We start from the raw sequence: 16,532 nt of genomic DNA, 5'->3' as shown, positions 1-16,532 counted from the left end.
CTCTGCAGCAGTGATAGTGAAGGCAATAAATACAATATCATCAGTGATAACGCTCTGTCGGTGATTGTGATAATGCAGAAGTACGAGAATGTAATTCGGAGACTGAACTGGAATGTGATGACGATTGCGATGAACAGCTGATGCCTATAAATTGGGGATGGGACAGATTAATCGGTACTCTATCGGTATCAGCCAATATAGGCATATTGATGTATCGGTAAAATTACCGATCCAATATATCTATGAATATCTTATAATTTAGTGCAAAATTCTGCCATTTTGTTAGAATTTTTATGGATAATCTCCATGCACTACTTTTAAAAAAAGTAAATGTCTAAATATAGCTTCTTTTGCACTGCAGTCGCCTGGAAACAATTAAGAGGTCAATGAACCATTCAGGTTCTTCAAGGACCATTTCGTATATCGGTACTTTATCCACCATCCCTAATATAAATAAATGTTTGTACGAAGGTAATAAACACCATATGTAGTGCTAAAGAATCATTATACGTAGGACTAAAATAAGGTGAATCATGAATACCTGTACTTGTATCTCACAGATACAGTGTGACCAATCGTGTTACTTTTCCAGGTGCGACCGATGAAGGGTTAAGATGAACATTATACATTTTCAGGTGCTTAACCTGGGAATGAACTTTTTATATTTTAAGCAAATAAAAATACTGACCTTCACTTTACAACACCAACAGGAAGCGAGGGTGAGAAAAATTGAATGAAACCAAGTAGGATGGGAACGTTCAAAAAAATTAAAGGCATTTTACAATATTTCTATTTACTAGCTTCAGTTCTGACAACTCTGTACTCTGCGACAGCCAAAATGATATACATATTGTTTTCGTTTTCTATTATAATGGCACAGGAAATTACACATCTTTATACCACATTACCACATCTTTACCAGAAAGCAAAACAAAATATTGTCCATTGGTTGTGATGTCTGAATAATGCTCTAGTACTTCCTCGTCTACTTTCAGATGCTAAACATGCTTTTTATTTTCTTTCCCTAAGACTTGCTGTTTTCCAAAGTGCTCTAGTGTTCCAAACTGTTCTACGATATGTGCATTTTTATCCTGCATGTTCCACACCAGAATTTGTAACTATCATACGACACGTCATCTTAGATTTAGCAAGCAAATATACACGATAATATAAAATTATTTACATGTGTATGACATAGATTTACACTTGTATTGCAAAGATGATTAATTGCTTGTAATGCACAATAACGAAGTCATGAGTATACTTGTGTGTTGATGGGCCACGTAGTGCGTTATGCCTTCTTTTCCTTTCACATACAACACCTATTTTTCAATTTATTGCAATGGTTACATAAAGACGTGTACCATGATTATTTTCTCTCTTTCTGCCATGACAGAACAGTTGGTAAAATCTTCAGTTGAAATCACTTATAATTACAACAACTCTACGACTGCCCGCATTTTATGAACAGCCACATGGAACTTCCTAGGATGGAAGAATTATTTAAACACTGGTTACAAAATTTCAAAACAGTGTGTTTAAATTGAGTTATTTTTATTAACAATTATTTAATCTGCACTGACATACCTTATCTATATATATATAGATAGATATTGCATTATTACTGGGCAGCTTTATTTTACATTTTCAATATTTTTATGATGAACAATAACTTTATTAACAGACTACACTTTTACTTGTGTGTTCATAGCTACTTACTCTCCAACACTGTGAACATTTCAGTAGTTAAACCATAGAAAAGTAGTGTGGGCATGTATCACAGAAAGAAGCAAATAACAATTTTTTTTATTATTCATTTTCTTGGTTCACGTACTGTTATATCATCAACAAAGCACAATTTATGCCTATTAACAAATACTTGATTTTCAAGTAATACCATTTTGGGTTTAAGGAGTTTAAAGAGTTCTCATGGGGAGGGGGAGGGGGGGGTCTACTCTAAAGTTACGATAACATGCCTACAAGTTCAAAATATGTACAAGGAATGACCGATAACACTCATGGGATAACATTTTCTCTGGAACACTTACTTTAATCAAAGTTCTGGCTTCTTTCACAACTTATAATTTAAATAACTTCCTACAGATGTTCATAATACACACGTAGGTTGATTTTTTACACATTAAAAAAAGGAAAAGAGCACTTAACATTAAATAATGAAATTTTTAGGGTTTCAAGATGCACTTCGATATCGAGTCACACTATCATAAACACGAAAACAGCACACCAACCCTGTCACACATATATATATATGTATATATATATATATATCACGATTTCTTTGCACCGGGAACACCAGCTAATTCTGTTCTACTGAGAGCTAAAGCATATTCCAGATCAGCCTGTTCTTGTTCCAGCCTTTTGCATCTCTCGTCTTCGAGTCTTAGGCTCTCTGCAGCCGCCCACGCTAACTGTTCATCTTCCGGCGGAAGTTTCGGTTGCGCTTTGGACGACTTTGTCACCATTTCACATCTGGGTGACTTGGAATCACGAGGACTAGATGAGCCTAGCGGACTGAGCCTCTTGCTAAACGGATCCATGCCCGCACCTTCATTGTTCCTCCGCGACGTGATTACGCTATCACTTTTCAAAGTGTTTGTGAAACCTAGCGAATGCTTTTCTCCGAACGGATCACCTTTCGAGTCCTCGTCCTGGCTGAACGGATCCACGATATTGAACGGATCTTCGTACCTGTAATTCTTGAACGGATCCTCGGTGAATTCCAAGTCAGCATACCGATGCTGGTTGGCTCCAGGCGTCTTCTTTTCTGCTGGTTTACGAGATGGCCACGTTCCAGCTCCAGCACTACTCCAGGCAGACTCAATTGCTGTTTCAGAGAACTGAAGAAGGGAGAATTTTAAGGCTGAAAATCAGAGAAATTGCGTTTGTTACTCTAACGGCCTCGTCTCTGAAAAGGAAACTCAAAAGGAATTAATAACTAAAGTCGACAGGCAGGCATCAGGCAAGCATGCAGGCCAAAAGCATAAAGGAATCCTAAAAAAGAAAAAAAAGAAATTTTCAACGTAAGTGACACAATAAAAAAAACTGTGCAAAAATAAATACAAAATAAACATACGAAATAAAATAAGTGCATGAAACAACGATGAAAATATGTATTTACACAAGCTGCACCAAAAGAATGTTGAAGTGGAAATGTTTATGGAGACTTATTTAGAGCAAACTGTTAGCTATTCTGGTTGTATGCTAAACAGATGTTCAAAATGTAATTAGGTAAAATATAATACAAGTACTATCAGGAACTTTCACTGAAAATATTATTATATTATTGAACCACAGCAGATGCCAGCTAGTTAGTAACAATGTATTTCAATACCTTCAGTTTCACATTATATAGTATTCTTTCATTCTTAAACTGCCTATATTTTAAAAGGAACTATTAATGTTTGAAAATTATCGAAAATTAACAACAGAACTTTTGCTTCTCATTTTAATGCTCAGACTTAAATTTTACTCCTTTTGGATACATGTATATCAATTGATTACCTTGCATGAAAATTCATTTTGTCACTTTGCATTGTAATCTCAAGGTTGAATATGACAAATGAAACAAACACATCTTAGGATTTGATCCCAAAACCCCTGGTATCAAAGCACACTATTCTCGCAGACAACAGTACATAAGATAAACTCAAATCTTAAATAATATTTAGAAGATAGGAAAAGGATGATATATAATGCAGAGGAACAGGACTGGTTAGAGTGGACCTAGGTTTGATTCTTGATAGGAAATTTCAGTGGCTCATAATATCCTGCTTCAAACTGTCGGTCTGGTCCCCCTTAGTTAATCTAAGCAAGAAATGAACTCAAAATAAAAAAAATTGACCATCCAATATTTTCTAATTAAATCCAGCACAACGTTTAGTTGAGTGCAACAATATGGTGGGGCAAATACAAGTTCTTCAAAAACTTAAAGCCCACACATAAGCTCGATGCAAAATTTAAAATAGTGAAATGAAATGGGGTCAAATGCTACCAATGGACCGTGGATGAGTTAGTGCATACATGACAATGGCCCAGCGTTGGACAATTAATTCTCTGGGCGATATATCACAACACTATTGGCAATATGGACCAGATAATATATTCTGCCATATATTGTGATCATTATAGTTTTCATGTCAATCGTACAATATTTTACCATGTTGGTGATATATATATCACATGAGATGATATCATGTTATCCAACAGTATCTATCCTTCAACAGTCAGTAAACTGCTTTCACTTTACAGTTTATCTAAGCCGGAGTTACATGTTCGTAAAACACAGAAAAAATATAAGAATCGAAAAATATACGAAAGAATTATGAAGCATAATGCATGCTTAATTGTGCACTTCATTCAAATCAATTGCAACAAAGCATGCTCAAACCAATTTTCCTATGAACAACCAGAATAGCTTTATAATCTTATACGTTTATTATCCATTTGATTACGTTTGCTATATGCTCAATAATTTCTGGCGTAAGGTTATTGAAGAGTCCCTATCATGTGTTACAGTATTAATAGTCCTTTCGCCTTCATTGTTGTGGTTCACTTTATACAAACATTCCAAAGTAAATGATGCAATAAATAAATATTAACAACAACTGTGTTTTATTATATACATTTTTAAATTGTGATGAAAACGAACTAGTATAATGGAACTTGCATAAAATACATAAAATTAATGCTCTGGAGTTTTAAAAAAAATAGAAAAAAAGGTTGCTCCCACTTTTTAATGTTCAAAAATGAACCTGTAATTATTTTGCCCCCCAGCTGATATAAATTAATTCATGCATGATCATTTAATTTCTTTTTTTTTTAAGTGCAAAGAAAAGTATTATATGTAATGAATGATGCAGTGATTGATAAGGAGCAACAAAATTAAGAGAATTTTAAGATGCCAATCTTACACTTAATTATGTGTTTGCCTTCTTTACGATGCCGAAATAAACCTTCAACATTGCAATCCTCATTGCTGTGCCTGCATTGTATAGCTGGAAAAATGTGCACAATTTCTTAAACAAAACAAGCAAACACCTTAGATTTGCACAATACTTTTTCAAAAAAATATACATATTTCTACATTTATTTTTTTATATATGTGCTGTACAAAGCACATATATTACTACAACATTATGTGATTGGATTCAGGGGGGATAAGGTCTGGAAACAGGTATGGCTTGGAAAATTATATTTATTCATTGACTAATTGTGTTGGTCAACTGAACTAGCTCTTTGGCATGCAGTATATTTAAACTTAGGCTTGGTAAGTGCAAACTGTGGAGAAGCGAGAAGTTGACTTGGTAGCAGAATTGTAGAGCACTGGCACAGAATGCTAGAGAGACCGGTTTCAGCTTCATTGAACTTGCTTGTTCTCAGTCTACTAATTTATGGATAATATGAGGGGCAGTCAAATCAAAACCGAACACCCACCATAAAACACATTTTTCGCAAAAGTTGGCAACATTGTTGTTACGTATCGATACTGCCATCTGTAGGGTAGGAGAAATGCATAGTGAAAATGCACAGGTCCACACAGTTGCTTCGTCATTGCTCAGAAGGTGAGCGTAGTGAAAAGTGTGTTCGTCCAGCATTGGAAATGGAGGCAAGCAAAGAAGAGCAGAGAGGTGTGGTTCGTTTCTTGGTGGCTGAGGGTGCTGGAACACGCGAAATTCATCATCGCATGTCTGCAGTGCATGGCGAACGCTACATGTCCCTGACAAGTGTGCACGAGTGGCAGAAGAGATTCTGCGAAGGATGCACATCACTGCAAGACGATCCGTGCCTGGGACAGGCCCATCGAGCCATTACGCCTGATGTGATTGCGAGGATCGATGGTCTGATCCGGGAAGACCGACGAATCACAGAGGAAGAAATTCATGTTCAGGTTGGCATTAGTCATGGCTCTGTGCATGCCACTATCAAAGATCACCTGCAGTTCCGAAAAATTTGCACGCAGCGGGTTCCGCATCAACTGACGGAGGGACAAAAGATTGACAGAATGACTGCATGTCTGAGTCATTTGCAGCGGTACCACGAGGAAGAGTATGCGTTTCTGTCACGTATCGTCACATGGGACAAAACGTGGTGCCACAATTTTGAGCCCGAGAGCAAACGGCAAAGCCAACAATGGAAACATGTTGATTCTCCCCTGCCAAAGAAATCCAAAGCTGTCCATACGAGTTCCGGTAAGGTCATGATGAGCTGCTTCTTTGACTGCAAGGGCCCTCTGCTTGTCGACTTCCTAGGCGTGGAGCCACAATCAGTGTGCAGCGCTATGCAGACACGTTGCAGAAACTGCGGCGTGCCATAAAGTCAAAACGCCCTGGAATGCTGTCGGATGGAATCATCCTTTTGCATGATAACGCCCATCCCCATACTGCCAATCTGGTGAGGGATACGCTTCACACATTTGGCTGGGAAACGCTTGAACATCCTCCGTACAGCCCTAATCTTTCCTCTTGTGACTTCCACATTTTTGTGACCTGAAGAAAGACATTCGTGGACGTCGGTTTCATTCGGACGAGGAAGTGCAACAGTGGGTGAGGTTGTGGATCCGTCAGCGACCTACCTCTTTCTACAAGACTGGAAATGATCGTCTCGTCTCCCAGTGGGATAAATGTCTTAACACTTGTGGCAATTACTTTTGAATAAAACAAACTCCATTGTCACTTTGTAGCAGGTGTTCGGTTTTCATTTGACTGTCCCTCATAATAACCTATGACACAACAGCCCTTGAGAGCCAGGCCCTACCTACTGACCTCAATCCCACATGACTCAGCAGCGGTGGGCAATCATCCATCCAGTTATGGGGTGATGTGTTATTGTTATAGTGGCCCTCAGTCCCATACACTGGCTGATATCTCAGGAGAGAAGTTGTTATGCTTCCCCCTAGGAGACTCAAACCAGCGATCGTCCTGTAGCCTGAGCACAAAAACTGATGCCTTAGACTGCACGGGCATGGTGCGGAACATTATTTTATGGGATGCATTAATTGGTACATAGTATTGACAGAGATAAATATTGGTGACAAATAATTTTACTGATCCAATATTTCTAAAAAAAAAAAAGCCTGCAACTTACTGTACCAATCTGTCATATTTTTTTATGAACATAAAGATGTAATTTACATTCCTTGGTTTCATTTTCTTTACAGTAAATGCCAAGGTAAGACAAAATTGACTCATAAAAAGTTAACCAAAGAATGCAGGCTTGACTAGAACTGAAACCCAGGTCTCTGGCATCCATGCCATTGCTCCATCAACTGGGTTACTGAGAGAGCCCTGGTTCCACATGCTCAAATCTCTCTCAGTGACACTGCAACAAAATCTGTTGCTTTTGAAACAATAAAGACTTTGCTGGTGCTTAATATCTCACAGCATGAAGCTGCATATGACCTTACACTTTGGTATATGCAGGCAATAAAAAAACCTATTCCAATACATGCATTAATAAAAAGAAACCATTCATGTTCTTCAACAAATACATAGTTTCATATTGGATCTGCAGTATGTCAGTTATCAGTGTTGGAAGAAATTTCACATCAGCCCATCCTTATTAATTATGTTATGAATATATTGAAGGTGTTTCCTGAATGGAACCCCATGCCAGAGAGTTTGCAAGCAGACTGGGTGGTTGGTTAAGTTTTCTGACCAGCCAACCGCCCCCCCCCCCCCTCTACAAATTTACATGTGATGTTTACCGGTATATTGAATCCACCACTTTCTTCCTGGTGACTTTTTCTGCAGAAATAATCAAGTCAATTAGGGGCATCCGCATGGCCTAATGGTTAGCACCCTTGCCTTTGGTGCAAGCAGTCCCAGGTTTGATTCCCAGTGGGAGCCCCAAAATTTTGGTGTTGACCCAGCATTATGAGGTCAATTAGGGAGCTACTTGGAAAGAATAAGTAGCGTTCTCCGGTTTCAAAAGCCAGAAAAGAGAGGCGATGGGACTCTACATGCAGACCATGCATCACCAAATGAAAAAGCCATTCTGGCAGGCCTTGGCCCATAGAAGGCTGTTGAACATAAAGTTTAGTTTTAGTCAAATCTGTTGGCTTTAAATCATCGCATCCTTGGTTTGATTCTACAATGGAGAACGAAGTTCCATGCTTCAGATCCTACATAAACCTACCATCTAGCCCAGATTAGCTTCTGTGCAGGAAGTGGACATTATTGTGCATTCTACTTTAACTTTCAAATATTCATGATTTCACATGAGATAAACATTTAATAATGAAACCCATTTCATCCGTCAATGTTGTTACAAAAAAACAAGGAAAAATAAAGACTGAAAAATTATCCTTTATGAAGAAAAACTAGGATCTTTTCAAAATGTCAATGCAAAGCCACTACGAGCTTCAGAACTGTAAATACTGTATTTTAGAATTTATGTTCATTTGACATTTATGATTCTACTTTTCAGGGAAACATTTCATTAAACTTTAGATAACAATGCACTTTCCTAAATTATCTTAAGCACAAAACTATTTTATATCGAGATGATTTTTCCTCACAATTACATTAATTTATGAACAGTTAACATAAACCATATACATTTTGCAGCTGCACTACCACACAATTAAAAAAGAGTGATAGTACAACAATTAAGAATTCGTTCATATGCAATTTTGGTTCTTTTTTCACAAAGCTAATCTATTCTTTCTTAACATATTCTAAGTTTCATGCCTACCGAGTGACTTTTCCAATCAAAAGTAGATTTGATCCAATTGGTAAGAGCAGAGATAACAGACTGAGGTGAACGATGGGAGAAACGGGATGTTGGGTATGGATAAGCAATATTGGATCGATGGCAACACTAGGGAGAAAATAATAATAATAATACAGTGCACGCAAATATAAGTGCCACATAATTCAGGCCAAAGGCACAAACAATACTTATACATAGACGCTAACAAGAGTCTTCTAACATTTATGAACAAGCATATATTCAAAAATAAAAAATTACAATGAAAAATAATGCTACAAGAAGAACTAAAATATACCAAAATGGAAAAAAAAAACTACTATATAAGTCTTTGCACAGTTCATCACATCTGTTCAATTTAAACTATGAATGTCAAAATGTTCTAGGAAGCATTGGTACTTTTTCTCTAAGCAGCAGGGAACAATTTACATGTAAAATCTTTCTAAACTGTGCAACAAATAAAACAGCATTACAGAAAATGATGATTCATCAAAAGCAACTTAATTGCTCTTTTTTCATTATAAGACTATCTCATCAAAAATGGTTGCGAGACCTGAACACTACATATTGGAGAATGCATACATTGAATTGAAACAGTAAATTCTAAATCTTTTCAATATTTAGAATATAATGTAGATGGAATTGTTTCAAATTCTAAATGAAACCAATGAATAGAGCCACATCATTATGGTGAATAAAATATCAAGATTTTGGTAAACAAAATAGTGAATATAATTCAAATAATACTAAATTTGACAGCTACACTTCTTACTCAAAATAAACATTTCTCTTTTAATAGCACATTTATGTAGTTTTCACAGTATTAAGTTTATTCTTGTTTAAAGGAGACCATTTTAGCTTCTCAATTCTTTTACAGCAGAAAAAGAAAATCTTAATTTTGCTTTTAAAAGTTTATTTTGTGTTTTGAGAGAGAGCGAGAGAGAGAGAGAGAGAGAGAGAGAGAGAGAGAGAGAGAGAGAGAGAGAGAGAGAGAGAGAGAGAGAGAGAGAGTTTTCTCCATTTTCTCTTTTTCTTTCTTTCCTTTTTTCTTCTTCTTTCATCTCTCTCTCTCTCTCTCTCTCTCTCTCTCTCTTCTTTCTTTCCTTCTTTCTTTCCTTACAATTCATTTCGCATCAAAACATGGTAGGAAAACACATGTCACATCTTTCAAAAACATGAAAAATGAGCATTATAATGTGTTATTTCACATATCATGTTGGTCAAAACAAAATATGCATGTCTTTACCAATGAAGTGCTCAGGGTATACCACGCATCAGCCTGAGAGGCTACGGTTGCTTGACATATGGAGCCCAACTGATATGCACAAGTAACGTGCTTTACTTTAAAGAGGAACAACTTATTTCATAGCTCTATACATACATTGGCCATCATACACTTCTAGAGTGTAATTATCTACAATGAAGAAGCAGGAGCGTAGTTTTTAAACGTTCTGAATTTTGTTTTAATATCCTTTACAATATGTCAAGGAAAACGGAAGGCACATTTTTCACAAATTCAAGAAGCCTTTAGTTAAACTGTCTGGTGTGCGTGTTCCATGTTTGTAACAATACAGTTAAAAGAAGCAAAAAACATAATTATTTATGGTTTTATATATTTACTTTAGATTAATTGATTTGTTGTTTTAAGTCCACTTTATGGACAGTAAGGCTAATCGGGACTGGACCTACAGTTTAAAGTGGGATCCAAACCACTATGTGCCTCCACTGGGTACCGAACCCAGGACCCCTTGATTACAAGGCAACGACACTACCACTGCACCATCGGGGAGGCCCATATTTACTTTAGAAAACCAAGGTGCATGAATTATGAATTTTAAGTTTAAATATATATATATATATATATATAACAAAATGGACGAGTTGTACACTTACTTTCAAACTACCTACAGAAATACTGCAATTAGCAAAATTATTAAACCAATTAATATGTCTTATCCACGCTAAATATGAACTGTTGTTTCAAAATATCCATTCCCATAGTTGAAATTTATTTCATTTTAAAAGTCTGGCATTGATTTTAGAATTAAGTGCAACAAGCAATGCAAATAATTTAAAATAATCGTAAATACATGTTGTTTAAATAAACAAACATAGCAGAGAAGCAATGCATAATAAGGAGTGACAGGATGAAGACTCTTTTTAATCTTATGTGAATTACCAATTGTGAAAGCATGTATATTTAATAACCCTCTGAGACACAATTTTGTTCTCATCTCTTTATATTTCAAATGGACCTACTATTCAGCAGTTGACAGCAAACGACAAGTGTTCACTTATTTGATGACATGTGCAAAGACTTTACCGCCATCGACTTACAGAAAATTTGCAATCACTATCATGCACTACAAATCATGTAAGAAAAAAATATTATATTCCACATCAAGAATTACAAGAAAATCTACTCAGCACTTATTCTTGTTTAATTCAGTTTGAAATCGCGTTAATTGAATTTTTCTTGTCAAGAATAGAACTGTTGCGTAGATGGGTGGCTTGAGTGCAGATCAGAAATTTGCCCTGAAGATTACGAGTTACTGGGCTATCTCATACTTTTTATCTTTATATGTGTGTAAGCTACTGTCTTCCTTTAAATAACAAAAATAGTTATTTTACCCAATACTATTGTTATATAATTTATAAAGACAACAGTATTTTTTCTACAAAACACATGGAGATGAACTTACCAGCCACGTTCTACAGATTATATTTGACATTTTATATTTGATGTACACAGCATATTAAAAAAAGAAGCCTGTTTTTAATTTGCAATACTCATTTCTTTAATGATACACACTTTCAATTGATGCAAGTTGAATAAAAATCCCATAGGATTTGAATCCTAGATCCCAAGTTTGAACCTCGAATTCTGGATCCAATGTCACAATCTTGAATACTGGATCTGATATCTTAATCTCGAATCTTGACTTGATATCCTAATCTCAAGTCCTCGATCCCATATCTGAACCCCAAGTTCCATATCTACCATCTGAATCTCGAATTCTGGATCTTTTATCCAAAGCCTGGATCCAATACCTGAATCATAGATCTGATATCTCTATCTTTATTATTCAAAACCATGAGCATCCGACATTGGAATCTTCAAAGCTTTGAACGTGCCCATCCACAGATTCTGTGTAGCCAAATGTTACAACTGTTGCCTTAGTATGAGCAATTCTAGTTGGGAACCCTAAACAATGGCGGAGCTACTCGAGGGGATAACAGCAGACTTTGGTCTAGATAGCCAGATTAAGGGCAGTAATTTAGCTTGATTGTCCTGGACTCGCATCACCCATTAGAACATCCCTTTGCAAGGCTTGGTCCTAAAAGGGCTTGCACTTTGGAGATTTACTTTAAATTGATGCTAAACGAATCAGCTTTTAAGTAAAATGGGCTAATGCTACTTTGAACTATTATCTACCACTATTTTGCATGACTGTCGAACACCCTAGTGCTGAACTTTCTCAGATATTTATATCAAGTCGATACAGTTACTGCTGCATATCACTTAAATTTTTTTGATACACAATTTCTGGTACGAATAGATTGATTATATTTATTTTCCTTCTCTTTTCCGCCATTTTTGGCTCATCGCTAAGATGAGGATGAATGATGATGATGAAACTGATAAAGAGACACTCATAAAGAACACCTACAGTACTGTGCAAATTAATGCGGACAAAGAGAAAAAATATATATTTTTTCCATTTTTTACTCTTTCTTGGATATGTACATAACGTACACTTACACTAATATGAAATATGTCCTCCTTTGGCTGCTATTAGCTGCTTGATGCGGTTTGGCATTGATTGAACCAAATTTGAACACATAACTTTGATATCACTGTCATGAAAACCACACATGAATCACATTGGTAATGACCTTTTGCTTCGTTGAACAGTCCATTTTTGCAACACGTTTCTTCACAATACCCGATAAGTTTTCTATGGGGTTCATATCCGGTGAATTCCCTGGCCAATCTAGAATCGTTAAATTGTTGTCAGAAGCAAATTTACGTACAGACTTTGATGTGTGACAAGGAGCAAGGTCATGCTGAAAAATTTCTTGCCCGTCGTTAGTGGGATTTTGAATGAGTGGGACAATTCTGCGCCTCAATATGTCAATGCATTTTGTGGAATTCATCATTCCATCCACTGGTACGAGCCCTCCAGGTCCACTGCAAGTAAAGAATCCCCAAAACATTTGCTTGCGAGGGTGTTTGACTGTCTGAATGCAATGTTCAGGTCGTAAAGGTTCAACTGGACTTCGCCGCACAACAGATGCTTTGTAGCCATGCACTTCAAAGTGAGACTCATCTGAGAATATTACCTTCCTCCAATCAGCGACTGTCCATTTCTGGTATTTCTTAGCCCATTTTAGAAGTTTCGTCTTCATTTTAGCTGTCAACAATTGCTTTTTAACCGGTTTCCTGGATTTTCTTCCAACTTCAAGTAAGCGACATCGAACAGTTGATGCATCAATACTGATCCCAGCAGAAAGCAAATCACGTTGCAGGTCAACACTTGTTTTGCATGGGTGAATTTTACTGTTTCTTAGCAGTAACGTGTCACTTCTAGGTGTTGTTTTGCGTTTTCTACCACAACTTCATTTTCGCTTGGGAGAAAAACTACCAGTTGCCCTGTAGTTTCTGATAATTTTTGACACCGCTGATTTCCCAACACCAGCCTCTTCAGCAATTTGCTGCACAGTCATGGATGTGTTCTCACTCAGTGTAATAATTCTAGAACGTTTTCTGGGTGTTATATCCATAATGAAAACTCGTAGGAACACGGAGCCCAACAAAAGCGTGTTTACTACAGCCAAGCTCTCACAGAAGTCTGTTGGTTAATAATATTGGCATTGCACAACTACAACAATGAAACACCAACAACAATGCTTCAAACCTTGCAATTGTTGTAAACATTCTCAAGTACGCATCAAAAAGTCAGCTGATACTACTAGTATAAATCTGTTACGTATTTATTTGATTATCTCACATAAAGAGTGTAAAAACTAAAAAAAATGTATATTTTTCTCTTTGTCCGCATTAATTTGCACAGTACTGTATGTACAGACTGGGATTCAAACCTGGGACCCCTGGCATCATAGTGTGCTGTGCTAACAACTTTGCAATTTCACATAATCAAGAGAGAACTTGTGAGTGTGTTATGTAATTCAAAATATATGATACTGCACTCAAGACCACACCCAAATATTCTATGATTATAAAACAACTGATTTGTTAATAGCTGTTTGCAATTCTACTATTTATTTTCAGTTTGAAATCTCATCTCAGAAACTTAAAACAAAAATGATAAAATAATGCATTTGTTACCTTGCTATCGAAGTTGGCAAAGTCAGCAAAACCACCTGCACCACCTGAAAAAGCGTTCCCTGAGTTACTGGAAAAAGGATCGCCTGCACCAAAGGGATCACTATCACCACTAGGAGCTCCGAAAGGATCGCTGGATCCCTTGGTGCCGAGATCTGGTCCCGGCTCGCCAGGATTATTCCCTAAAGGTTCAGAACTTGGTGCAGGGGGCAGTGGGGCAGCTCGCATCGTAATCTTGGGCTGGATGTGTTTCGGAGGGGCCGGCCGAGGTGGCGGCTGCTTGCTCTTCTTGGGTGGCAATGCTGGCGTTGGACTCTCTGTGCGTGCAGCCACTGGAGGTGCTGCAAATGGGTCGCATCCGAAAGGATCTTTGCCGTCCATCTGTGGATGAAAAGAATATTGGTATCTCGGAGATCCCATTCGACTTACCAAACCAAACCCTGACTTTTCCCATGCATTTTCAAATAACCTTCCAGATCACAAAAATGCAGAAGAGGCTTACAAGTAAGATGAAATGAAGACTGAAGGAAAGACACATGGTGGGAGACCATAGATAAGATTGAAAGAACAGATGAAATCAGAAGACTGTCTTTGTCAGTATTAAAATAAGACAGAGTCTTGGATTTGGTGCTGATGTGATTAAGGCTGGAAACAGTAGGGAAACATATCTTTTATCTTTTATATGTTCAGCGACACAAATACAGTGATAAAAACACAATGGAACTCTCATTAAACATTTTCCCACATTATACATTCAATCCTCATGATCTCAGAAGAGCATAATGTTCTTTTTTTTCCTGATTTTATATTTTCCATCTGTATCTCTTGAAAAATGTAAATGTTCCACTTTAGCATCTGAGACAAGTATGCATAAAACAAAGGTTCTCTGTAAATACTAGCCGTCCCTACTGACTGCAAAAACAATAGCTTTTAAAGGATTTTTCGATCTGCACTGTGTATGCTATATCTAGCCCTATGATAAAACTATTAGAAATAAAATACAGGGTGATGCATAAATCAGGTTACATACGTGAATGGTCACTATGGTCACCAGACGTAACACCTCTGGATTTTTACTTGTGGGAACATGTATGCTAAGAAAATTAATGGGCTACACCACCTCAAAGAAAATATCACAGGCGCCATCTCCCAAATCATTCCCACCACACTATCAGATGTCTTACGCAACTGGGAGTGCCGAATTGATGCACACATTCAAGCAGATAGTTCACATATTGAATATGTACTGTAATTGTAACCACTATATATCAATCATGAGTATGTTTGTATACACACATTTGTTTCTCTATGTAACCTGACTTTTCATTGATTTGGTGTTTTGTGTCTTAAGTCCTTATGTCCAGTAATCCATACTTGACCTACAGTTTAGTGGGATCCGAACCACTATGTGCCTCCATAACCTCTTGCCCTTTACAATTGCATTTGGAGAAATATAGCAAATTTCACACATCATTCCTTCACCCTTACCTATCAAATCTGTACGAACACTGAGCATTTCCTATGATATGAACCATTGTTGTGCGACAAAACTAATGTAATATGATAACACAAAGTGATGATTGACTGAGTTGGTGTTTTAAATCCACTTTATGCACAGTAAGGCTAATCGGGACTGAACCTCCAATTTAAAGTGGGATCCGAACCACTATGTGCCTCCGCCAGGACACAAAGTGATGAGTCAAGCCAGAAAATGAACCAACTAACAGTTCACGTAAAAACATAAGTCACCCAAAAGGCATTTTTTAAATCTTTATTCATATTCTTGAAGCTGCTAATGTATTACTTAGAAATTAAATTTTAAAAGACTCACGTCAATTGGTGTTTTAGCTCCACTGCCAGGACGAACACCGCCTCCGCCAGCACCAGTTCCAAATGGGTCAAACGGATCATTCTTTGCTGTGAAGATGAAATTAAATTAATACACGCAAAGTGCACAGTCACACTTTGCAACTTACATGCAGACACTTCTGGAATTGTATATTGTTAATTGCAAACTACAAGGTCCGCCATAAAGAAACCGAACTGTCAAAAAAAAGAAAAAAGAACCAAACCAAATAAAAAAATACCATATTCTGGCAACATTGCAAACTGCTATATCTAAACTTCCCCTCAGTGCATGTTTCAACCTGTTACAGGCAGTTGGTATCGGGGCAAGCGTGCGTCAGATGCAGGTCGTGTGCAGGCAGCGTACAAAATACACGCACCAAGATGGAACAACATTACAACATAAAGTTTTGTTACAAATTGGGTTACAGGTGATATGGGCAGAGTATGGTGATGCAGCATTATCAAGAACCCAGGTGTATGACTGGTACGATCGTTTCAAAGGTGGATGTGAAAGCGTCGAGGATGAACCAAGATCAGGACACCCTTCAACGTCAAGGAATGACGACAATGTGGAGAAAGACAAAGGTGCTGCTGATCGCATTTTTGATTC

The 16,532-nt window shown here is 37.1% G+C and overlaps 1 protein-coding gene across 8 annotated transcripts in view; it reads right to left on the bottom strand.

Moving 5' to 3' along the window:
• Positions 1 to 778: 778 nt before the first annotated feature.
• The window catches only part of Eps-15 (Epidermal growth factor receptor pathway substrate 15), a 128,643-nt gene continuing 112,889 nt past the window's right edge, over positions 779 to 16,532 (bottom strand). For 4 of the 8 annotated variants that reach the window (XM_083112492.1, XM_083112491.1, XM_083112496.1 and 1 more), the window contains 4 exons: positions 15,906 to 15,991; positions 14,078 to 14,455; positions 8,713 to 8,838; positions 779 to 2,858 (listed from right to left, as the gene is read on the bottom strand). In XM_083112492.1, coding sequence (XP_082968618.1) covers positions 2,289 to 2,858; positions 8,713 to 8,838; positions 14,078 to 14,455; positions 15,906 to 15,991 — 1,160 coding nt within the window. In that variant the 3' untranslated portion in view covers positions 779 to 2,288. Of the gene's footprint in view, positions 2,882 to 4,931; positions 5,016 to 8,712; positions 8,839 to 14,077; positions 14,456 to 15,905; positions 15,992 to 16,532 lie in introns of those variants that run through there. The other 4 variants (XM_083112497.1, XM_083112494.1, XM_083112499.1 and 1 more) reach the window with 4 other exon arrangements.

The sequence above is a fragment of the Lepisma saccharinum genome, chromosome 26 (genome assembly GCF_977018435.1).
Source record: "Lepisma saccharinum chromosome 26, izLepSacc3.1, whole genome shotgun sequence".
Classification (NCBI taxonomy): domain Eukaryota; kingdom Metazoa; phylum Arthropoda; class Insecta; order Zygentoma; family Lepismatidae; genus Lepisma; species Lepisma saccharinum.
Note: the sequence above shows the minus strand (reverse complement) of the source record. Positions and strands in the feature narration are given on the sequence as shown.